Raw genomic sequence first — 24,463 nt, 5'->3', positions numbered from 1 at the left:
ATGAAACTTAGTTTGGCTGGATATGAAATTCTGGGTTGAAAATTCTTTTCTTTAAGAATGTTGAATATTGGCCCCCACTCTCTTCTGGCTTGGAGAGTTTCTGCCGAGAGATCTGCTGTTAGTCTGTTGGGCTTCCCTTTGTGGGTAACCCGACCTTTCTCTCTGGCTGCCCTTAAGATTTTTTCCTTCATTTCAACTTTGGTGAATCTGGCAATTATGTGTCTTGGAGTTGCTCTTCTCGAGGAGTATCTTTGTGGCGTTCTCTGTATTTCCTGGATTTGAATGTTGGCCTGCCCTACTAGGTTGGGGAAGTTCTCCTGGATGATATCCTGAAGAGTGTTTTCCAACTTGGTTCCATTTTCCCCCTCACTTTCAGGCACCCCAATCAGACGTAGATTTGGTCTTTTTACATAATCCCATACTTCTTGCAGGCTTTGTTCATTTCTTTTTCTTCTTTTTTCTTTTGGTTTCTCTTCTCGCTTCATTTCATTCATTTGATCCTCAATTGCAGATACTCTTTCTTCCAGTTGATCGAGTCGGTTACTGAAGCTTGTGCATTTGTCATGTATTTCTCGTGTCATGGTTTTCATCTCTTTCATTTCGTTTATGACCTTCTCTGCATTAATTACTCTAGCCATCAATTCTTCCACTTTTTTTTCAAGATTTTTAGTTTCTTTGCGCTGGGTACGTAATTCCTCCTTTAGCTCTGAGAAATTTGATGGACTGAAGCCTTCTTCTCTCATCTCATCAAAGTCATTCTCCGTCCAGCTTTGATCCGTTGCTGGCGATGAGCTGCGCTCCTTTGCCGGGGGAGATGCGCTCTCATTTTTTGAATTTCCAGCTTTTCTGCCCTGCTTTTTCCCCATCTTTGTGGTTTTATCTGCCTCTGGTCTTTGATGATGGTGATGTACTGATGGGGTTTTGGTGTAGGTGTCCTTCCTGTTTGATAGTTTTCCTTCTAACAGTCAGGACCCTCAGCTGTAGGTGTGTTGGAGATTGCTTGAGGTCCACTCCTGACCCTGTTTGCCTGGGTATCAGCAGCAGAGGCTGCAGAAGATAGAATATTTCTGAACAGCGAGTGTACCTGTCTGATTCTTGCTTTGGAAGCTTCCTCTCAGGGGTGTACTCCACCCTGTGAGGTGTGGGGTGTCAGACTGCCCCTAGTGGGGGATGTCTCCCAGTTAGGCTACTCAGGGGTCAGGGACCCACTTGAGCAGGGAGTCTGTCCCTTCTCAGATCTCAACCTCCGTGTTGGGAGATCCACTGCTCTCTTCAAAGCTGTCAGACAGAGTCGTTTGCGTCTGCAGAGGTTTCGGCTGTGTTTGTTATTGCCCTGTCCCCAGAGGTGGAGTCTACAGAGACAGGCAGGTTTCCTTGAGCTGCTGTGAGCTCCACCCAGTTGGAGCTTCCCAGCAGCTTTGTTTACCTACTTAAGCCTCAGCAATGGCGGGCGCCCCTCCCCCAGCCTCGCTGCTGCCTTGCCGGTAGATCACAGACTGCTGTGCTAGCAATGAGGGAGGCTCCGTGGGTGTGGGACCCTCCCGGCCAGGTGTGGGATATGATCTCCTGGTGTGCCTGTTTGCTTAAAGCGCTGTATTGGGGTGGGAGTTACCCGATTTTCCAGGTGTTGTGTGTCTCAGTTCCCCTGGCTAGGAAAAGGGATTCCCTTCCCCCTTGCTCTTCCCAGGTGAGGCAATGCCTCGCCCTGCTTCAGCTCTCGCTGGTCGGGCTGCAGCAGCTGACCAGCACCGATCGTCCGGCACTCCCCAGTGAGATGAACCCAGTACCTCAGTTGAAAATGCAGAAATCGCCGGTCTTCTGTGTCGCTCGCGCTGGGAGTTGGAGACTGGAGCTGTTCCTATTCGGCCATCTTGCTCCGCCCTCTTTTTGTAATTTCAAATGTTGGTTAAGGTATAGGAAAAGTGAAGCCTCTACCATGCTGATAGGTGTGTTAATTGGTATATCCTCCTTTGAGGACAATTTGTTGCATATCCTGAAAGATGCACATATCCCGTGACTTAGCGATTCCCCTCCTTGCTATCTATCTTTGAGAAATATTCTTACTTCTGTACAAGAAGGCATGTTCAAGGATTTCTTTACAGCATTGCTTCTACCAGGGAAATGGCTAAACTAGAATACCTATACTATGGAATACTCCTCAGCAATTGAAAAGAATGAAGCCAATGTCTTTGTAATCGCTGTGTTTTTAACACAGTCACTATGATATCAGATGATCATTTAAATGCCCCCTTTTCTCTCTGAAAAGATTGTGGGGTCATAAAACCTCTTAAACTACTCACGTTACAAGTCGGGATCTTAATATACTTCTTGTACAGAGATTTTTGTTGAGTTTGAAATTTAAAAAACTTTTTTTTCTCCTTTTAACAATTTAATCAGTAAAATGAATTTGATTTCCCCCTACATCCTTGAGGTTTTTAAAGGATTATTGCCATGATAATGCCACAAACATGCCAAGCATTTTGACTTTTGCTTTTTCTTTTGTTGTAGGAATGAAGGCTTAATCCCAAGCAACTATGTGACTGAAAACAAAATAACTAATTTAGAAATATATGAGTAAGTCTTCTCCAAAATATAACCTATGATTAACCTATGAACATCAGGGACATTTTGGCAGCTTGTAAGTATAGATACTGTTTTGGGTCTGTAAAAGGAAAAGAAAGTAACACATTTGACAGCATTAATAATAAAGAGACGTTTGATCCTTATCATGGTTGATTCAGAAACTTCTTTTTCTTAAACTTATTTTTGTTCTGTTTTGTATAGCCACTTTTTCTGTTTTAACAGTGACAGTCTGAAACCAAACATTCATCTGGTACCTGTTTTACTGTATATTTTAACTGGAAAATTTACTTTAAAAAATGACATTAAATTTTCAATGAGTGGTAAATTGGACTTAACCATATAGATAAATGACTATATTTTGGCTCATGTTTTTATGTGTTTTAGAAATAGCTGAAGATAAGAACTAGGCTAATGCTGTAGTTTGGAAGAACCATTTGGCATGTTCACTAGAGTTCTGCCTGAAATCTATTTTTGTTACAATTACAGATTTGGAAGATGGAGGAAATCTTAGCAATCACTTTTTTAGCCCCTCATTTTGCAGATGAGAAGATTGATAGATTACAGGTAGAGAGCGGTAGAACTGAGACTAGTCATATGTTTTTTATAAATTTAGATTTTCAGTTTGAGCATCTCCCCCACCTCCATCTGGTTTGGGCACTTATCTTAAAATTAGCATATGCTTCCACCAGGTGGCAGTAGGTAATATATGCATTGAGGCATTAAGACAAGTGCTTCTCTGAGAACCAGGCAGCAAATACAATTGAATGAGAGAAACTTCTTGGTTGGTCTTGCTACTAATAAAGCCCACCTAGAGGCCTAACTCAGTACATCTCTCCTAAAACAAATTTGAATTCGAAAGCTTTGGTGAATAATGTAGACTTTATTGGAGGAGAAAAGGAGATGACTTCAGGACAGATGACTCATCTACATTACTCTATGAGATTTCTCCAGTAGCTATTTCTGTTCTCTCTCCAGTCACTCTCCTCAGCTCCATCACAGGGTCTCTTCTCTCTTTTCCCACCTTCACTGGGCCTCATGGCTCCATTGGAGCCATTTAGCCCTTCCCGAGATTCTAATCTCCAGTAAATCAAAGTCCTCAGGTGACTGAACCCACCTTCCTTAGAAAAGAGTTCCAAAGTGCTCACTTCAGCAGAACATATACTAACATTGGAATGATACAGAGGAGATTAGCATGGCAATTTTTAAAAATTGGAAAAAAAACAAAGAGGCCAGGCATGGTGGCTCACACCTGTAACCCTAGCACTTTGGGAGACTGAGGTGGGAGAATTGCTGGAGCTCAGGAGTTCAAGACTGTCCTGGGCAACATAGTGAGACCCTATCTCTGTTAAAAAAAAAAAAAAAAAAAAAAAAAAAGAAGAAGAAGAGAAAAGAAAAGAAAAGAAAAAAACAGTTCCACAGCTATCTACTCAAGAGCGTGTCCTCATGAGTTCTCACTGCTATCCCGAGCTTAAGCTGACCAACAAAAACAGGCCTCTTGCAAGGCCGGGTCAGAGGAGATTTTGTGTGTATTTACAGATATATGAAAATCTCTTGCTCAGAAAAATTAGAAAAATGAGACTTTTTTCATATAATTTGGATTTTACAGGCGATTAAAGGAGACATTTGTGAAGGTAGCTAACACAGTGCCTGGTAGTTAGTGAATGGATACTCACTACCTAGGAATGTTACTTTCCACCCTTTTGTTATTCATTCATTTGCTCATTGATTACCCTGTTTAGACAAGGCCTAGACTCTGGCTATAACAACCTGTTCATACTGTGGATGTTGGAGCATCTGAATTATACTACTCTGGGGTTACAACTGCTACCTCATTTCCTTGGGCCTTGATTTATATATGAGTTTTTTTTAAAAAAATCATCCTTTTTAAAACGACTCCAATTATGAGAAAACTAATTTTTCATTTTATTGCCATTTTTAAAAACAGCTTTATTAAGATGCAGATAAAGTCGTTATCATTATTGATCGCTGAAATTTATTGATCACTTACTATGTCCCAAGCACTGTTCTAATGACTGTACAAAAGTTACTGCCCTAGGTTTAAGTACTAGAGCATGTGTATATAAATGGGAGCAACCTGGGTCCAAATCCTGGCATCGGCATTGACTAGTGCTTTGGTTCAGGGCAGAGTTACCTAATGTCTCTAAACCTCTGAATGATCTGAAAAGCAGAGACAATAATACCTATTCTATCTATTACATAATAAATATTCAATACATTCTAGTGATTATTATTATTTCATGAACTATGAAACTAATAGGAAAAACATTTACAGTTTGGTCCACCTGGCCTATTATTTACAGGCATTCAACACTCCTTTGTTACTTCAGTCCTCAAAACCTTATTTGTTCCATCTGTATTTATTGTATACTTATGATGTACCAGATATAACAACATGAAATATGCAGAGTTATGGAACTTACAGTTTCTTGGGAAAAAAATAGACATTAAACAACCCTAAGTCCACAAATAAATGTACAATTTTATTTATTTATTTATTTTTGAGACAGAGTCTCGCTCTGTCACCCAGGCTGGAGTGCAGTGGTGTGATCTTGGCTCACTCAAGCTCGCCTCCTGGGTTCATGCCATTCTCCTGCCTCAGCCTCCTAAGTAGCTGGGACTATAGGCGCCTGCCACCACACCTGGCTAATTTTTTTTTTTTTTTTTTTTTTTTTTTTTAGTAGAGACGGAGTTTCACCGTGTTAGCCAGGATGGTCTCAATCTCCTAACCTCGTGATTCGCCCACCTCGACCTCCCAGAGTGCTGGGATTACAGGCGTGAGCCACCGTGCCCGGCCCATAAACATACAATTTTAAATCGTAGTGTTATGACACACTGGAGCCTGGGGCTGGGGGTGGGGTGAGGGCGGCAAGGGGAGGGAGAACATCAGGAAGGATAGGTAATGGATGCTGGGCTTAATACCTAGGTGATGAGTTGATCTGTGCAGCAAACCACTATGGCACTCATTTACCTATGTAACAAAACTGAATATCCTGCACATGTACCCCGGAACTTAAAATAAAAGTTGAGAAAAAAAAACTGTAGTGTTTTGAAGGAACAGTATTGGGCACTGTGGAAGAAAACACGGCAGGGGATGTAATTTAGATGGAGGATGTTGGGTTGTGTCTGAGGAAGTGACTTGAGGTCTAAAGGTGGTAGCAGGTAGTGTGTGTTGAGGGAGGGTGGGTATAGTGGAAGGAATGCTGCGTCAATGTGGAGTTCTGATATTTCAGGGGAACCTTTGTGCATAGAAAGATTTATGGCTACTTTGGCTTTAAATGAAATATCCGAATTTTCAACATTACAACATAAAGACCTAGTTTTCAGAAAGTCCTCAAATTTGACTTATAAAATTTGGTATACTATATATAAATCTAAAAAAGTAAGAACAATCAGCTTAATTCAGACTCAACATACTAGATATCCTTAAACAATCAGTCCGATTTATAAGCTCAGTTAATTAAATTTTTGGAAACTTTTAATTTGCATTAATAAACTGAATAAATTCAGTTTTCTTTCAAAGTACTTCACATGCCTGACAGGGCAAATTTACAATTGTAAAAAGCCCTATGCAAGTCTTTAAATGATCCTGGAAATCTAATAAACTAAACTTACAAATGTGGGAAATCAAGTTCCTTTAACTGTATAAATATCGTTTTAAAAACGAGTCAAATTATCTTCAACTTCAAATAACCAGTTTAAAATTAATTATGCCCTTTAAATCAGAGGCAAAAATCTAATACACCAGGTTCTCTTAAAATAATAGATATTTTAAATACCAAACATGTTGATTATTCCTGAACTTTACAGAAGTATGAGTTTCATTTATCTCATTATCTCTACACGGAATCCTTAATCTTCTCACAGAAAGTCACTTACTAAGGGAAGCAGATTCACCTTCTCAGATCTAATGGGGCTTCTAGATCAAAAATTCAAGAACACAATACTGTTTACTTATTGATCAGAAATCTAAGATTGGGACATGGTACCAGAGGTATTCACATAACATACAGAATGTTTCTACTCACCCGTAGCTGGACGTGCCGGATTAAAACAAAATGTAAATAGGATTCCTGTCCCTAACTCCTTCATGCACATCATTTGGTCTTACTTGTAATCAGTGTTGTCTAGGTATAAGAGTTACAGTTTTACTTATATATATTTTTTTGTTTTAAAAACCCCTTCTAACTTTTATAATCTGATTTAAATAGATGAAATTCTGAAATACTGTGCTCTTGCATCCTCTAAGTTCCATTCATTCAGTCTCTTTCCTGCCTGATAGAATTCGGAATTATTTTAAAGGATCTTGAATTTGTCACATACTTCTATCTGGCAATATTAGATTAAGTTTAAAATCTTCTTAAAAATCTTATTTTTGAGTGCTTGCTTCGGCAGCACATATACTAAAAATGGGAACAATACAGAGAAGATTAGCATGTTCCCTGTGCAAGGATGACATGCAAATTTGTGAAGCATTAAATTTTTTTTAAAGTCTCGTTTTGAAATGAAAGCCTTTCAGTTTTCCTTTCTCTCTCTTTTGTTCTACCATTTTTTTCTTTCTCCTTCCTGTACAACATTTGCTTATTGACTAGGTATTATATCAAACTGTATCTTTAGCTTACAATATTAGTTAATTATGTTTACTGTGTGTACTTCTGATATTCTAAAGTCATTTAATGACATGTTTCATGCAGAGAAAACAGCATGATTGAGGGCAGAAAAGGGGTTGGTGAATCTGGGGAAGGAAAGAATTCCAATGAGACTGAAGCTCAGTGAGTGACAGGAGCCTCAGGAGAGAGATGGGGCGGGAGAGGGTGTCAGAGGCAAGTTCATGTATTGGTTGTTACATGTATTCTGTTTTTTGATTTTTTAAAAATTTTATTTTAGATCTAGGGGGTACACATGCAAGTTTTTTTCTTTTTTTCTTTTTTTCTAACAACAGTGTATTGTGTAATGGTGGGTATTGGGTTTCTGGTGTACTCATCACCCAAATAGTGAACATTTTATACAATAAGTCATTTTTCAACTCATCCCGCTTCGATCTTCCCTGCTTTGGGAGTCCCCAGTGTCCATTATTTCCATCTCTATGGCTATGTGTTCCCCCTGTTATCTCCCACTTAAAAGTGAGAACATCTACTAACTACTGACTATATATAATGTAATGCACTTAGGAGTGTCAGAAAAGTAAGAATGGGCTTTAATTTTTGGAAGGTGTAACAAAGCACCTATAAAAACATGTAAGTAGGAAGTTTCTGAGAGGAAAGACAGACATGAGTATTTTTTTAGTTTGCCAAAACTCTGTGTTTGTTCAAGATGATGAGGTCTTTACCACATACCTTTCATGGAAATCTATAAGAAGTTAAATCATTCATAATGTATACTAAGTATATATTAGAAGTTGAATTGAGATATGATAGAATAAACTAGATATTGGCTTGAAAATAAAATTATATTAAACTTAATTAACCCATAATGATATATTATTGTTTATCTGAATTAAAAAAAAAACACTCAACTTTCTAAGATCAGATCTGAAGTAAGTTCTTAAAAATGAAGGAAATGGAGCCCTGTTTTTTTCTTAAAAAAAGTGAATATAAAATTTAGAAATCATTTTTATTGCTTTTACAGGTGGTACCATAGAAACATTACCAGAAATCAGGCAGAACGTCTGTTGAGACAAGAGGTAATTCAATATATTTGTGGACATTTTCAATATTTCTGAGAAGTACTTATAAAGACTTTAACCAACTAAAAAAGTATATTATTTCTTGTCTTTTCTAGTTCTAAAATATCATTATATCCCAACTATATATTTTATGTGAAGCTGTAAATCAGATGTATTTGTATTAGATCATATTTTCCAACAACTTTCATTATAATTTCAGAAATATGTTTCTCCTGAAAGGATTTCAGCTCTAACATATGGAGACTACTGCACTCACTCCAAGGTGCATTCTGCCAAGCCAATGGAGTCTCTCTCTCTCTCTCTCTCTCTCTCTCTCTCTCTCTATACACACACACACACACACACACACACATATATATATTTTATTTATTTATTTATTTATTTATTTATTTATTTATTTTGAGACATGGTCTCACTGTGTCACCCAGGTTGAGGTGTAGTGGCTCAGTAACAGCTGACTGAAGTCTTGACCTCCTGGGCTTCAAGCTGTCCTCCCACCTCAGTCTTCCGAGTAGCTGGAACTACAGGCGTGCCACCATGCCTGGCTAGTTTCTTTGTATTTTTTATAGAGATAGGGTTTTGCCATGCTGCCCAACTGGTCTTGAACTACTGAGCTCAAATGATCAGCCTGGCTTGGCCTCCCAAAGTGCTGAGATTACAGGTGTGAACCACCACGCCCAGTCTGGAGTCCTGTATTTGAGTTGCTCATTATAACCTTTGCATCAAAGGCAGTAAAGTATAAACTTGATCCTCAGGAACTTAGGTTAGACTCATTAAAAACACAAAGAAAAATACCTGCTGCTGCAGTGTCTTTGTTCTTTGGAAACAAAGGAAAGAGTAGAATAGCCAAAATATCAAACTCATATCAAAACTACTCATTTAGGTCAAACCAAAACAAAGCTACCTATAGTTTAAATTTCCAACTGTCAGTAAACGTTAACTGTGGGTAAAAGTAGAATCAAAACTAGAAACTAGGTAAGAGTATGTGTGTCATTTTGCTCTGCTGTTGGATATTGAGGAAATCTAGAAGTGCGAATGAGAAAGAATCAGTTCTGTAACTCAAAACTCAATGCCAGTAATGGCTCAGGGTACAATGAAGACTCACTTCATAGCAGGGGCTATAGGCAGAGAATGAGGGACACAGGCCCATCTCAGGTGACCACGGATGGAGGTTGGACAGGCCTTGCTTGCTTGGAGGAAACTGAGTGTGGCAGAAAATGTGCTATCTTCTTGGTATGGTCACAGCAAATGGCCTTTTGTAAGATGACATTAATAGGTCCAACATGGAGAAATAAAATGTTATGACAAGTGGGCAGAATGAGAGAAGGAAAGTCCCAGAGGAGGTCTGCAGTTAGCACACTGGTCACAGGTAATATGGCCCAAATCACTGGGCTGTGGAGATTCAGTATAAGAGCTTCTGCATCTGAAAAGAAACCAGACAAGGCAAGGGTCTCATCTCTTTTCAGAGACTTGAATAGGGAATTATACGCACAGGCCCACAACCCAGACATGGCAAATATTAAAATTTGGCCATGACATTTTAAAAATAAATAAAACATTACAGATACAGTTGAAGCCCACCCCCTTCATCTTCTTGGTCCTCTCTCATTCCTTAGAGGCAATCACAGTAGAAGGGTATGTTCCTGTTTTCTCCATGTGTTTAAATTTTGGTCATATATGCATGCACATAAACAACCTATAATGTTATTTTATGTATTCTACCATTTGATAGAAAGGAGATCATATGTATGTGGATTTTTTAGTTAAACATTATGTTTTCAAAGTTTATCGATATGGGTATGTATACTATAGATCAAATACATTCCTTTAACTGTATATTAGTGTATTTCATGATATGACTATATAAAATTGTATTCAATGTGGATAAACATTCAAAATGTTTTTGATTTGTTACTGTTACAAACAGTGCTGCAATGAATTTTCTTATAAATGTCATTTTGTACACAGGGCGAGATGGAATTATGTGGTCACAGGGTATGTGCAGATTTAACATTATTAGATATTTTCAAAACATGATTCAAAATGGTTATACTAATTTATGCTTTTGTGGTGAATGAGATAAACTGGTTCCCAACATTCTTGCCAGCAGGTGGCAAGTAGTTTCACAGTTTTTTTTCAATTCATTGGGTGAAAAATTGTATACCTTTTCATTTTCTTGATTACCAGTGCAATTGAGTTACTTTTGAAGTGTCTGTAGGCCAGTTGAGCTTACTCTTCTGTGACATGCCTGTCAACATTTTTTGTCCACTTTTCTATAGTGCTTGCCTTTTGAACTTGTACGTCTATATTTAAAAAATACAGCCGGGGGCGATGGCTAAAGCCTGTAATCCCAGCACTTTAGGAGGCCACGGCAGGTGGATCATTTGAGGTCAGGAGTTCGAGACCAGCCTGGCCAACATGCCGAAACCCCATTTCTACTGAAAATACAAAAATTAGCCAGGCATGGTGGTGGGCACCTCTAATCCCAGCTACTCAGAAGGCTGAGGCAGGAGAATCGCTTGAACCTGGGAGGTGGAGATTGCAGTGAGCCAAGATCACGCCACTGCACTCCAGCCTGGGTGACAGAGTGAGACTCCATCTCAAAAAAAAATAAAAAATAAAAAATAAATAAATAAATAAATAATATTTTGAATACCAATCTTTTTTGTCAGCTATTTGTTGTAAATATATTCTTCTGGTTTCTGGCTTTTAGGAAAACTTTATGCTGTTTTCTTGCATAGAATTTAAAAAGGTTAATGTGGTCACATTTCTCAAATTTTCCTTTATTATCTATGCTTCTTTTCTTCTTAGTATAAGAAACTTTTCTTCCTCTTGAAGTAATTAATGGATTTCTATCCTCTTTTAAATGTATTAAGGATTTGCTTTCCACATCTGGGTCTTTCTCAGAAATGAGTGTGTATGTGTGTATAAAGCATGGGATATTTAAAGTATACATATTTTTTTTCTATCTCAAAAATGTTTTTCTAATTTATGTATTTTCTAATTTATTTATTTATTTATTTATTTATTTATTTATTTATTTATTTATTTATTTTTGAGAGGGAGTCTCACTCGTTGCCCAGGCTGGAGTGCAGTGGCGCGATCTCGGCTCACTGCAAGCTCCGCCTCCCGGGTTCACGCCATTCTCCCGCCTCAGCCTCCCGAGTAGCTGGGACCGCAGGCCCCCACCATCACGCCCGGCTAATTTTTTGTATATTTATACAGACGGGGTTTCACTGTGTTAACCAGGATGGTCTTATCTCTTGACCTCATGATCCTCCCGCCTCGGCCTCCCAAAGTGCTGGGATTACAGGCGTGAGCCACTACATCCGGTCTTCTAATTTTTATTTTAAAAATACATCTGGCCCTCCTACTTGTCACAAGGCATTTAAAATACATATTCTGGTTTGGGTTTCCTTATATTCTATTCAGCATTTATCCTGTTATGTTCAAAAGGGAGCCTGGCTTATAATTTTCTGTTCTCTTTGATTTTAGTATAAAGGTTACATTAACATCATAAAATGAGTTAAGGAGTGGGGCTTTGGCTGTCTTTCCTATCTCGAGAATAGTTTATATTGGTTGGTTAGCTACTATAACTGTCCTGTAACATAGTCCAGATATGCTGCTTTTAAAAGCAGGTAGATACGTGATTACTGATTGAATTTCCTTTTCTTTTTGAAATGTTTGATAACATATTTACCTAGAGAATTGCCTATTTTAAATTTATTTTCAAATTTACTGCACAAACAATTCATGGCAATATCCTATAATTTTTATTTATTTCATATTTCAATAGTCAGTATGTTCACGTGGTTCAAAATCGAAAGATTTTGGAAAGTTTTCTTCCATCTTGTCTGCAAGCCACCAATTTCCCTCCCCACAGAAAAACTACTATTAGTTTATTTTGTGTCCTTTCCAAGATATTTAACACATACACAAGGAAGTTCAAATATATTTTCTTGTGTTGCTACTTTTACACAAATGATAGCATACTATATACATTTACATATATATTATTTTTTCACATAAGGGTATATATTTAGAATCTTTCCACATCAGTACACAAAACGTGTCCTCCTTCATTTTATACCTGCATAGTATTCCTTAGTTTGAGTGTATCACAATTTTTAAAACCAATTCTTCAGTATGAAAATTAAATAGTATACATCCTTTTGCTGTTGAAACAATGCTACCATCCATAACCTATACACATATCTTTTTCCATTTATATGGGTTTGTAGGATAAACCCTCAAAGGTGCAAATTCTGGGTCAAATGAAATACACATTTCTAATTTTAACAGGTATTGAAATGTCCTCAGTAGGATTTGTATCAATTTATATGTCTACCAGAAAACAGCGAGTCTGTTTTCCCACAGCCTTTTCAGCCGGCACTTTGTAGAAAACATCTGGATCTTTGCTCTCTGACACCTGATCTCAGTGTGGATTTAATTTGCATTTCTCATATTCTGGGAATGCTAAGCATTTTTATATGCTAAATTTTATATGTCTGTATTTCCTTTTCTGTGAACTCTTTGTTCATATCCTTTGCATTGTTTTCTATTGGGTTTTTGAGGTTTTTCTCAGAATTTGTAGGACCTATGTAGCTATATTAAGGAAATTAGCCCTTTGTGACATGTGGCGTTATTTCCTGCAGTTTTTCTATTGTCTTATGGTCTTTTGGCCTGAAGAGTATTTGAATTTTATATGTATTGCCTTTCCCATCCCCAGGTTGTTAAAAAATATTCTCATGTTTCTTGATCGCTTTAGTGGTTTTATTTTATGCATTTGTATCTTTGATCCATTTGTAATTTTTCCTGATGTAAGGAGTAAGATATGGATCCGACTTTATTTTCTTCTGGATGGTTACCAAACATCCACCTTTGTGCACTGATTTGAGATGCCACTGTCATCATAAACAAAATCCCTATTTCGGACTATATCTGGGCTTTCTACTTGGTTTTATTGATCAGTCCTCACAGAGGACTACTACACTGTTTTAAGTACTGAGGCTGTCTCTAGTGTGGCTAGCCTCCCTCATTATTCTTTTTCAGAAATATTCTGGATATATTAATATATATTTTTGTCCATATAAACTTCAGAATCACCTTGTGGTTGCATTAAATGTACAGATTAAATTGGGAAAAAATTTTCAGGCATTACAAATCAATGAGGTTTGGGGACCCTTTTGTTCTAGAAGCCATATATTGATATTCATATAGAAAAAAATTAAAATTAGATTCATACCTCTTGGAAAAATAACCATAGGTATATTAAACACCTAAAGAGAAAAGTAAACATTTTTGTATTCTTCAGGAGCATTTTAGAGTTTTCTTCATCCCACTTTTGTATATTTATTTTTAAGTTTATCTTAAAGAATTTCATCTTTTGTGTTGGTGTCATAAATGAGTATATCTTGTTTTTACTTATGAAGCTTTTTATTTCTGTGAATTAATTTTGTAACTGATAATTTTGGTAAATTCTCATGTTTTATGTAGTAGGTTTTCACTTGATTCTCTTGGGTTTTCAGTATACAATCAGCAGCCAACAGTGATGATTTCAACTCCTCTTTTATAATTTTAATATAGTACTTTTAATGTTTGCCTCTCACTTAGTTGAATTGACTAGTGTCACCAGAACAGTATGAAATGCCAGTGATGATAGTAGTGGGCATTATTTCTTTTTTCCCATTTTTCTTTTTTTGTTTGTTTGTTTTTTGACCATCTTGCTCTGTTGCCCAAACTGGAAGGCAGTGGCACAATCTCGGCTCACTGCAGCCTCTGCCTCCGGGGTTCAAGCAATTCTCGTGCCTCAGTCACCCAAGAAGCTGGGATTATGGTCATGTGGCACCATTTTGTACTTTCAGTAGAGGCGGGGTTTTGCTGTGTTGGCCAGGTTGGTCTTGAACTCCTGGCCTCAAGTGATCTGCCTGCCTCGGTCTCCCAAAGTGCTGGGATTAGAGGCATGAGCCACTGCGCCCAGCCCTTTTTGAGATTTTATTTGGAATGATTTCCACGTATAGCACAAGGCTGGATTTGAGACTAAGTGCTATTGTGTTAAGGAAGTACACACACATTCCTATTTTATTGAGGATTTTTAAAAATTGATACTAGAAGTTGAAATTTGTCAAACGGCTCTTCAACATCTCTAGGGATGTTCATGTGGTTTTTCTCCTTAGGTCTGCTGTATAGGTTGGTTCAAAAGCAACTGCGGTTTTTGCCATTACTTTTAGTTACTTTTAATGGAAAAAAACCACAATTACTTTTGCACAAACCTAATAATATGATAAATTATATTAATAAAATCCCAAATATTGAATTATTCTTACACTCGTCATGCAATTCTTCTTGGTCATGGTATATCATTCTTTTGTGCCACTGGATTTGTTTCTTAACATTTTATTTAGAAGTTTTACATTGATAAGACTGGTCAGTAGTTTTCTCTTTTGTGCACAGTTCTGGCTGTGCTGTTGATTATTGATATTAAGCTCATTTTATACATACAAACGGAAAAGTTTTTCTTCTTTTCATGTCATGTGCTCTGGCATAGTTTCATCTCTATACCATTTTTTTGTTGTTGTTGTTTAAGGTTCGGTACATTGTAATGTGTGACTATAGTACTGCTTAAATGTGGTAGCTTTTGGTTGGGCTCAGTGGCTCACGCTTATAATCCCAGCACTTTGGAGGCTGAGGCAAGAGAATCGCTTGAACCGGGGAGGCAGAGGTTGCAGTGAGCCGAGATATGCCACTGCACTCCAGCCTGGTGACAGAGTGAGACTCTGTCTCAAAAAAAAAAAAAAAAAAAAAAAAAAAGTGATAGCTTTTTAAAAACCCTATCAATTTTTCTACTCAACAGGTCCATTAAGATTCCTAGGCCGGGCGCGGTGGCTCAAGCCTGTAATCCCAGCACTTTGGGAGGCCGAGACGGGCGAATCACGAGGTCAGGAGATCGAGACCATCCTGGCTAACACGGTGAAACCCCGTCTCTACTAAAAAATACAAAAAACTACCTGGGCGTGGTGGCGGGCGCCTGTAGTCTCAGCTACTCGGGAGGCTGAGGCAGGAGAATGGCGTAAACCCGGGAGGCGGAGCTTGCAGTGAGCTGAGATCCGGCCACTGCACTCCAGCCTGGGCGACAGAGCCAGACTCCGTCTCAAAAAAAAAAAAAAAAAAAAAAGATAAAAAAGATTCCTAACTCTTCTGCATTCAATTTTGATAAATTTTATGTCTTGCTAGTTTATTATCCATTTCATTCGAGTTTCCAAATTTATTGTATAGAATCAAGTAAATTCCTTAATTTTTACTGGATTCTTGATAATTTTCTCCTTGTGACTTATTATTTTTGATGGGTTTTCACCATTATTTAGTGATTAGGTTAATTAGCAGTTTGTCTATTATTTTTTCCTAAGCAATCAGATTTTGAATTTACTAGTCATATTATATTCTTACTTTAATAATTTATTATTTTCTATTTTGTCTTTATTAATTTATTTCTTCTACTTGACTTGGGCTTATTTTATAGTTTTTAATCCTAATTTCTTGAGTTGAATACGCTTATTTTTATTGCTATTGTTTATTGATATAAGTAATAAGACTATAAATTTATTTTTCTGAGTACTGCTTGAACTGCATAGCAGAGGTTCTAATATGTGATGTTTCCTTATTACTTTCTAGATATTTTTTACTTTTATTTGAATTTCCTTGAGCTATGTGAAAGAGAATTTAAAAGCACAGGCATGGTGGCTCACGCCTGTAATCCCAGCATTTTGGGAGGCTGAGGCGGGTGGATCACTTGAGGTCAGGATTTCGAGACCAGCTTGGCCAACACGGTGAAACGTCGTCTCTACTAAAAATACAAAAATTAGCCGGGCGTGGTGGCATGTGCCTGTAATTCCAGCTACTGGGGAGGCTGAGGCAGGAGAAGAGGAGAATGGCTTGAACCTGGGAGGCGGAGGTTGCAGTGAGCCGAGATCATGCCATTGCACTCTAACCTGGGTGATGAAGTGAGACTCCATCTCAAAAAGAAAGAAAGAAAGAGAGAAAGAGAGAAGGAAAAGAAGGAAAGGAAGGAAGAAAATTTAAAAATCTACAGGTGATAGGAGCTTTTTTACTTTTGAGTTTGTTATTAATTTCTGGTTTTATTCCTTTGTAGTCAGGAAATCTTGCTTGTACCCTTTCTACTTTGTTTCTATGAAGCAATCACTACATATGCAACTTTATATACATATTATATATACTTGTTTGTGTGTATTATATACATATACACAATACATTCAACTTTACTTTTTCATCTTTGTCTTTTACATCGTGTCCTCTGTGGTATGTAACAGAACCCTTGTACACCATAGGAATATAGTAAAAGCTAGATTTTATTATTTCAAATGGCTGCAAGAGATTCTTTGGTTAAAACATTTTGGCCAGGGAATAAGGCTTGGTCAAAATGTTTTAATTGGTGAATATCTGGAATGAGAAGGAGAAGATTCTACTTAATGTAATACATTTACCTTGAGGGTCAGACCATGCTATTTGAGTTCTGCAATTCTCAAGCACAAAGTAAATAACACCAGCACTTTATAAGTGTAAGCTTCTATGGGTTTGACAAGATTCTGAGATGTATTTTCCCTATTCATAAGCATAAGCACACTCAGTAAAGCTAAATCATTTTACAATATCAAACAAATGAATCAAAACAATCCAACATTCAAGATTCTTTGAAAGCAATTTACAGCTTTATTGGCATCTCCCAAAAAGTGTTAATAGGAATCTAATTTATAATATAACTTCAGGTTTATGATCATGTTCTCTCCTTTACCATTTATTTTCATCTCTCCCATACCCCTATTACAACTAATATGGTTCCTTTTGCTTTTCTTTTCAGACTCCCCCAAATCTGTTCTTTCTCTCTCCTTCCCATGAACTCTGGTGTCCTTCCCCACTCCCTGCTGCCCCAGTTGTGTTCCTCCCTGCCACCCTGTTGCTCTTCTTCCAAAGTGCAAAGTACAATCCGGTCAGTCTGTCCCAGTGTTCTTCCTATTCTACAGTGATTTTTAATCTATTATCCTGACCAATATAACAAAAATAAATAATAGGGTACAAGGTTGTCAAATAGAGAATTTTTCTTAGAAAAATCAGTAACAATATCCTAAAATACATTATAAATGCATGTCCCAATTACATTTTATTTTACAGGTGTGACTTCTAAATCTATAAGGGAGATAAGATTTTGTGTACTTGTAAAGACAATCTAATTCTTTATATTGAGAATATAGCAGGTCGCTTATTTATGGTAGGTTAATATAGCTTTGATTTTCATCCCTGAGTTGTAGGTTTGTCTTTCTAAGAAGGAATAGACTTATTCAATAAATGATTTTTTTTTTGCAGTCTAAAGAAGGTGCATTTATTGTCAGAGATTCAAGACATTTAGGATCCTACACAATTTCCGTATTTATAGGAGCTAGAAGGTAAGCACTTGCGATTTTGGTTACTATAGAAATAATCCCTGGGACAGTCTCTATGAAATAGAGAATGTTAGTGAGAGCTTAGCTTAGGGAAAAAATTGTTGGCCTGGAAGTTAGAAAAACCAGCCAGTCTGTGATATATCCCTAGCATGCTCTATGTGACACTGGGTACATTTCTTAACCTCTCCTGTCTTCCTTTTCTCAACCATCAAGTAAAGTTGTAGTAGACACTGTTGGGCACTTTCCTCATATCCCTTGATCTGTTCTGGGATTCACTTGCAGAAAGGTCTCTTGTACTCAGAAAGCTTCCTGTGTCTGTCTGCCTGAGGATGTTCTCTGGCTGTGGGAACTTGTGGTACTTACGGCTAGGCTGAAAGTACCTGAGAGGTAACATCCCAGGAGCAACCCTACATTAAAGAGAATGGGAGTTGGTGAATAAATATCTCAGCTTCTTTGCACTTCAGTGGGACAACTGTGAAGTGTGTTCCCCAGTATCTCCTAGGTTCCTACAAGTATTGAGCCCCAATTAACCATAGCAGTAACCTGCTAACTAATGCACCTGGCATTGGTTTTTCCTCCCTTCTTGTCTCACATCTCCAATTGCTTACAGTGCTTGTGTTCATTCATTTAACCAATACTTGATATTCAGTATGTACTTATATGTATTCATTGTGAGATCTACTTTTTTGAACACTGGTCTTGTCACTCAGACAACTTTGGCTGAAGTTATGTTTGAATCTAAGGCCCCAATAATTTAGTTGAGGAATTTTCTTGGCATGGGGAGGCACTTGTTGAATTTAGTCAATCCACTTCTCAGTGTAGTGTTGCTAGGATGAGTTTTAGAACTGGAGTTCTATTGTTTAATGAGTTGGCTTAGATCCAAAGTGATCTTTCGCTCTTCTAGTAATTCACATTTTCTTGATTGTAGAAGTACAGAGGCTGCCATAAAACATTATCAGATAAAAAAGAATGACTCAGGACAGTGGTATGTGACTGAAAGACACGTCTTTCAATCAGTCCCCGAGTTAATCTGGTATCACCAGCACAATGCGGCCGGTAAGTGGGGAACTTCAAACTGGGTGAGTCAGGGAGCCAGGCCCTTGATGGGCAATGCATCTTTGGTATCAGGCACTCAACAGGAGCAAATCTCCCTGTAGAAATAGTTTAAGCGCTTGAAGTACAATCTATCTTTTGAACAATTATTTCTTATTGATGCCTCTTCATTTTTCTAGTTAATTGGGGGTAAGAGGTAGGTCAATTTCTTATATTTCTACCAGGTTAGAAAAATGATAGATGACAGAGAAGCAAATAGTCATCAATCATTATGCATTTGTTCTGGAAATTTACATAGGACTAAATGTAATAAGATTTCAAATACCCTAAATAATGATGCTTCTTTCCCTTTGCCCCAATAAATCTGCTCTCTACTTTAGACAATTGCAATAGAAAATTACCCTTATATCTCTCATTCTCTGTTCTTTCTTGTTTGGAGAATATAAAAAGTCACAGAGAATATAGCCTTTCACAGTTACAATTTAGCGTAACTATACCAGAAACATATTTAACCCATCTCCCCAGCCATTGTTTGCAATAATTGCTATTCGTGCAAACCTATCATCTGTGGACAGATATAGGATCCCAGAAAGCTCCAGCACAATTACAGTCACCTCTCTGGCCTTCAGCCCTTGCCCAGCCTGTGCTGAACCACTTTGAGCCCATGGGGAATCTTCTTACCTCAGCATTGCAGAATTCAGAATCCACTGTAGCATTTCATATTACTTTGACTTCTTGTCATGCATTTCTTTTTTAGATTTCTCTCATGAAAAGTGAATATTCCTTTTGGAAAGAGCTCACTTTTCCATTACACTGGTTCTAAGTATCAGGAATATATCAAAGGACATTTTTATCCACTTGTGGGATGCATTCACACGGATATTCCAGGCAGTCACTGGAATTTTGGTTAAGGAGTGAGGGTAAAATATCTGGGTGGGGCCATAAAGGTCATAGTTGTAGCTAGAGATAGAGTCAAGATGTCAGTTCTGAGTTTTCTCCTTTACATTCTTCTTTTTCCTTCCTCCAAAGAAAAAACTTAAGAAAGAGTGGTTATGGTGAAAAAGTTAAATGAGGTTAGATGAGGGCTTTAACCTCAACTAGGTCTTAGAGTCACTGGTAAGTATCCATTCCTGTTCCCTGTTCAAACTTTTACCATTCTCAAGACTCCTTTACCAAAATTAACCACTGCCCTATTAGCAAATCTCCCATCTGTCTACTTCACTAGGAAAAGTGAAGTCACCAGGCATGAGCAACCTCCGTCTCTTCTTCTGTCCCCATGCCCTGTCATCCTCATTCCCTCCAGTAGTAATGAGGGCATGCCTGTGCTCTTGCCCTTACCTGCCAATCCACTGTTCCTTTCTCTCCTGTATCTCTTCTGTTTTGACTTTCTCCCTTTAGCTCTTAATCCTATAAACATGCTTAAGACTTTCTTATCCTAAAACAAAAACAACTCTCCTCCTGCTGCCCTAATTCTTTCTCCCTTTACACATTGCTCTTGTAAGTTGCACTTTTGGAAAAATGTGTCCACATCCACTGTCTCCACTCTCTCACTTTCCATTTACTTTTTAAACATCTACGATCTGTCTTCTGCTTTCAGCACTCCCTATTTGACCAGTGGCCCGTATTTTGACAGTACAGTGGTGCTTTCTAGTTCTCATGTGTTCAGGTCCTCTCTGCTACATTTGGCAGCGTCACTTGTTGCTCCTTCGATGTTTGACACCACCCCTTTTTGGCCTTCTCTAACTGAGAAGTTCCTAGTGGGTCTTCCCAACGTGCCCTACTTCTACTCTTCCCTTAAATAGTGGTTTTCCTACAGAATCCATCCCTGATCACTTGTCTTCTCACCTTAGGCATCTCCTTTTGCATAATCTTCTCTCTTGTAGACAAAGGAACTTGCAATCCTGCAGACCCTGAACTTCACTTATGAAATAGATGCTTCATCTTACACCATTACTCTCCCTCCAAATGTCCTCTTTCTTTTGTCTCTCTCAGGTAATACCAGCATCATCCAGCCCCTTGTAAGGGTTGGAAGCATAGGAATTAAATGGATACTTCTTAATACCTCACTTCTGATTAATTATCAAATGCAATTGATTTCATATCCTAAATGTGTCTCCTATAGATCCCTGCCTCTCCCTACCTTCTAGTACCACCCTAATCATTGCTCACTTGGACAACTGCAGTAGCCTCTTAACTGGTCTCATTGCCTCCAGTGTTGATTTCCCCTTAATCCATTCTGCTAGTACCAGAGTGATCTAACAGAAATGTAAATCTGGGCACAGTGGCTCATGCCTGTAATCCCAGCACTGTGGGAGGCCAAGGCAGGTGGATCCCCTGAGGTCAGGAGTTTGAGACCAGCCTTGCCAACATGGTGAAACCCTATCTCTACTAAAACTACAAAATTAGCCAGTCATGGTGGCGCATGCCTGTAATCCCACCTACTTGAGAGGCTGAAGCAGGAGAATCGCTTGAACCTGGGAGGCAGAGTTTGCAGTGAGCCGAGATCACACCATTGCACTCTAGCCTGGGCAACAAGAGTGAAACTTCATCTGAAAAAAAAAAGTAGAAGAAAAGAAAAAGAAATGTAAATCTGACTGTGCCCTCCTAACTTGGGACTTTTCAATAGCTTCCTCTCACCTGCAGGAAAATGTAATGCTCCCTAGTACGGCTTATGAGGCCCATCATACCCAGAATACTGCTTACCTCTCCAGTGTAATTTATCTGGCTCTACTACCTCAAGTGCCCACCATCATGCTTCACATTTCTAAGTTTCATCTCATGCTGTTACCTCTACTTAGAAAGTAGGGTCCTTCCTAGTTTCTCCACATGGGTTAACTCCATGTTTTAGTTTCATCTCAGTCATTTCCTCCGAAGACTTCTTTGAGTCCAACAATGTGTTAAGTGCTCTTTCTCTACGTCCCAAGGCACCCTATATGCATCTCCAGCACAATACTTATTCCTTTCACATTAGAATGGCCTCTCTTTGCGTGTCTTCCTGCACTGAGATAGAGCTCCCTGTGGGCAGAGTCCTCATTTTACTAATCTTGGAATCTGCTGTGATCTTTGGGAATCTACCTAGAAGAGCGCCTTGCACACAATAGGCACTTAATATATGCTTCTTTTTGTTGTTACACTGGTCAAGCTCGTTTCTGTCTTCCAGCATTTGCACATGTTGTTCCATCTGCCTGGAAGGCTCTTCGTCAGTCAACGTGGGCAGAGCTGTCATCTTGTCAGAAAGGCCTTTCCTGAGCACCCACTCTAACGTAACTGTATGTTATCTGGTCTGCCTTGCACTGAATCATCATCATCTACTTTTTCTTGTGTGTGCGTGCACTTGTTATTTTCTCTTCCTCTCACTAGAATGTAATCTTCATGAGAGCAGGAATCATCAGCCTTGTTCTCTACTGTCTCCCAACATCTAGATAGTGTTTTATTAAAAGCTTTTATTAAAAGTACAAACCAGGCTTTTAACAAATATTAGTTGAATAAATAAATAATAAATGATTATTAAACTAAGTTGAAATGTAAGGTATATGCCTAAGTGGGTCACTGAAAGGAAAAAAAGAGACATTTAATGTATAGAATTCTATGTGTTTACTGAACCAAATGAAGTCTCATTTACTCTACCATGCATTAAAAAAAAAAAAAAAAAAAAAAGAGTATAGAAAATGGGCACACTTCAACACCGTTGGTGGTTGAACAAATTAGTATAGCCTTTCTGGGCACTCTTTGACCTGGAAATCACATTTTATAAGGTGATAATTTGAGAAGTACAGACAAATGTATGTTCAAGGACATATGGCATATTTTATAATAGTGAAATCTTGGAAATAAATTTAAGCTCTGTTTATAGTCAATGACATATATCAATTACGTGCATAGTGCAAAAAGTTTTTAACAAAATATTTATACTTCTGTAAAATATATTGGATGTGTTCATGTTTTCAATTATGCACATAGAGATTTTTGCAAAAATGTTCACCGAGATGATAACAATCTATCTGTGGATACTAAGATTTTGTGAGGGATCTTTTGGGGTCGTCTTTATACTTTCTTAGATTCTTTAAATTGTATACAATGAGCATTTTTTTTTTTTTGGAAAATGTTTTTCAAATGGGAAAATAAGCAAATGGACTAACTGGTACAATGAATTTTGTACCAGTTATTTAATTATTTAAAGAATGATACTATCTTCTAGTATATTTCATTCTTTCTTCTGTATTAGCAACTAGGCTTGAAATATTGATTTCTCTTTCTCCTTAGGTCTCATGACCCGTCTCCGATATCCAGTTGGGCTGATGGGCAGTTGTTTACCAGCCACAGCTGGGTTTAGCTACGGTAAAGTGTGCACACATGCTGAAGTAAAATAGCAAATCCAGTAGTAAAGAATCTAGTCCGACTGAGTGCGGTGGCTCACACCTGTAATCCTAGCACTTTGGGAGGCCAAGGTGGGTGGATCACCTTAGGTCAGGGGTTCAAGACAACCCTGGCCAAAATGGTGATACCCTGCCTCTACTAAAAATACAAAAAATTAGCTGGATTTGGTGCCTGTAATCCCAGCTACTTGGGAGGCTGAGGCAGGAGAATCGCTTGAACCCAGGAGGCAGAGGTTACACTGCAGAGGTTACACCAGGATCATGCCACTGCACTCCAGCCTGGACAGTAGAGTGAGACTCTGTCTCAAAAAAGAGAGAGAGAGAGAAAAAAGAATCTACTCTAAGTTCCCTATTGATTCTTTGAACTATCAGCACTTCTGAAATGTCTATCTAGAAACATTTCTTCTCAAAGTTTACATCATCCTTCTGAGACCGTTTAAATACGTACATCTCATAAGGACAATTTAAAGTTTGGGGAGAAATGCTTCAGTTTTACTTCAGATTTTACTGTCACATTACCAGGAGCCTTAATCTTCACCCTTTTGATAAATTACAATTCTTTTCATTTGGATATTTGGGTTGTTGTTCTTTGGTTACAAGGGTGCCTGGGAAATGATTCCTCTCCAAGAGAAGCTACTAAAAAGAGCTGCTCAAAGTATCTTCTTCATCTTTTTCTTTTTTTCTAACAGAACGTGCACAAAGTTCAATTTGAACCACTTTCTAGCAAATGTGGTATTTGTAAATCTGTGAGAATAAGTAAGTGCCAGGGAATCCTATTTTCTAATTTGGTGACATTTTACTCCTTTAAACTTCTCTCAGTAGTGGGATTCAGAATATACTGAAAAAAAATTAATAACACAATTATATTGGGAAACAAGTAACTGGGACTCAGGATCTCATTAAGTTAAGTGGGATGGAAGCAGGATTTCTGGCTATTATTGTTGCCTGTATTAGTCCTCTGGCCCACAGATAGTATATATAATTCAAAGTTCTACTATTAACAATTTACTTAAGTTAAACATGGTTCTTTTTTATTTCTTAAAAATAAACTTAAAAAATTTAAAAACAAACAGAATAGTGTACAACTCATAAGTCATAAGTCTATAGCTCGATTTGTTTTGTCTGGTTTGATTACGTTATATAAACAGAATTGGACACTGCATTTTTTTGTGTCTGATTTCCTCCTCACCTCATTACATCTGTGAATTTCATCCATGGTTCTGGGTAGGGCTGGTTTATTTTCACTGTGGTGCTGTGCTATACTGCATGACATACCACAGCTTATTTAGCTG

The 24,463-nt window shown here is 38.0% G+C and overlaps 1 protein-coding gene and 1 non-coding gene across 13 annotated transcripts in view; both read left to right on the top strand.

The window, feature by feature from the left end:
- TXK (TXK tyrosine kinase) overlaps positions 1-24,463 on the top strand; it is a 79,428-nt gene that overhangs the window by 29,411 nt on the left and 25,554 nt on the right. For 6 of the 12 annotated variants that reach the window (XR_012434816.1, XR_012434814.1, XR_012434815.1 and 3 more), the window contains 5 exons: positions 2,509-2,574; positions 8,230-8,284; positions 17,666-17,745; positions 18,671-18,798; positions 23,059-23,133. Coding sequence is in view for 8 of the 12 variants with exons in the window: in XM_005554841.5 (XP_005554898.2) it covers positions 2,509-2,574; positions 8,230-8,284; positions 17,666-17,745; positions 18,671-18,798; positions 23,059-23,133 (404 nt within the window). In the remaining 4 variants the exon portion in view is untranslated. Of the gene's footprint in view, positions 1-2,508; positions 2,639-8,229; positions 8,285-15,461; positions 16,377-17,665; positions 17,746-18,670; positions 18,799-23,058; positions 23,134-24,463 lie in introns of those variants that run through there. The other 6 variants (XR_012434817.1, XM_074039742.1, XM_074039738.1 and 3 more) reach the window with 3 other exon arrangements.
- Positions 6,981-7,088, top strand: LOC123573697 (U6 spliceosomal RNA). Its single transcript, XR_006698440.1, has one exon. It is a non-coding gene; the product is annotated as a U6 spliceosomal RNA (small nuclear RNA).

Source organism: Macaca fascicularis, chromosome 5 (assembly GCF_037993035.2).
Source record: "Macaca fascicularis isolate 582-1 chromosome 5, T2T-MFA8v1.1".
In the NCBI taxonomy this organism is placed as follows: domain Eukaryota; kingdom Metazoa; phylum Chordata; class Mammalia; order Primates; family Cercopithecidae; genus Macaca; species Macaca fascicularis.
Note: the sequence above shows the minus strand (reverse complement) of the source record. Positions and strands in the feature narration are given on the sequence as shown.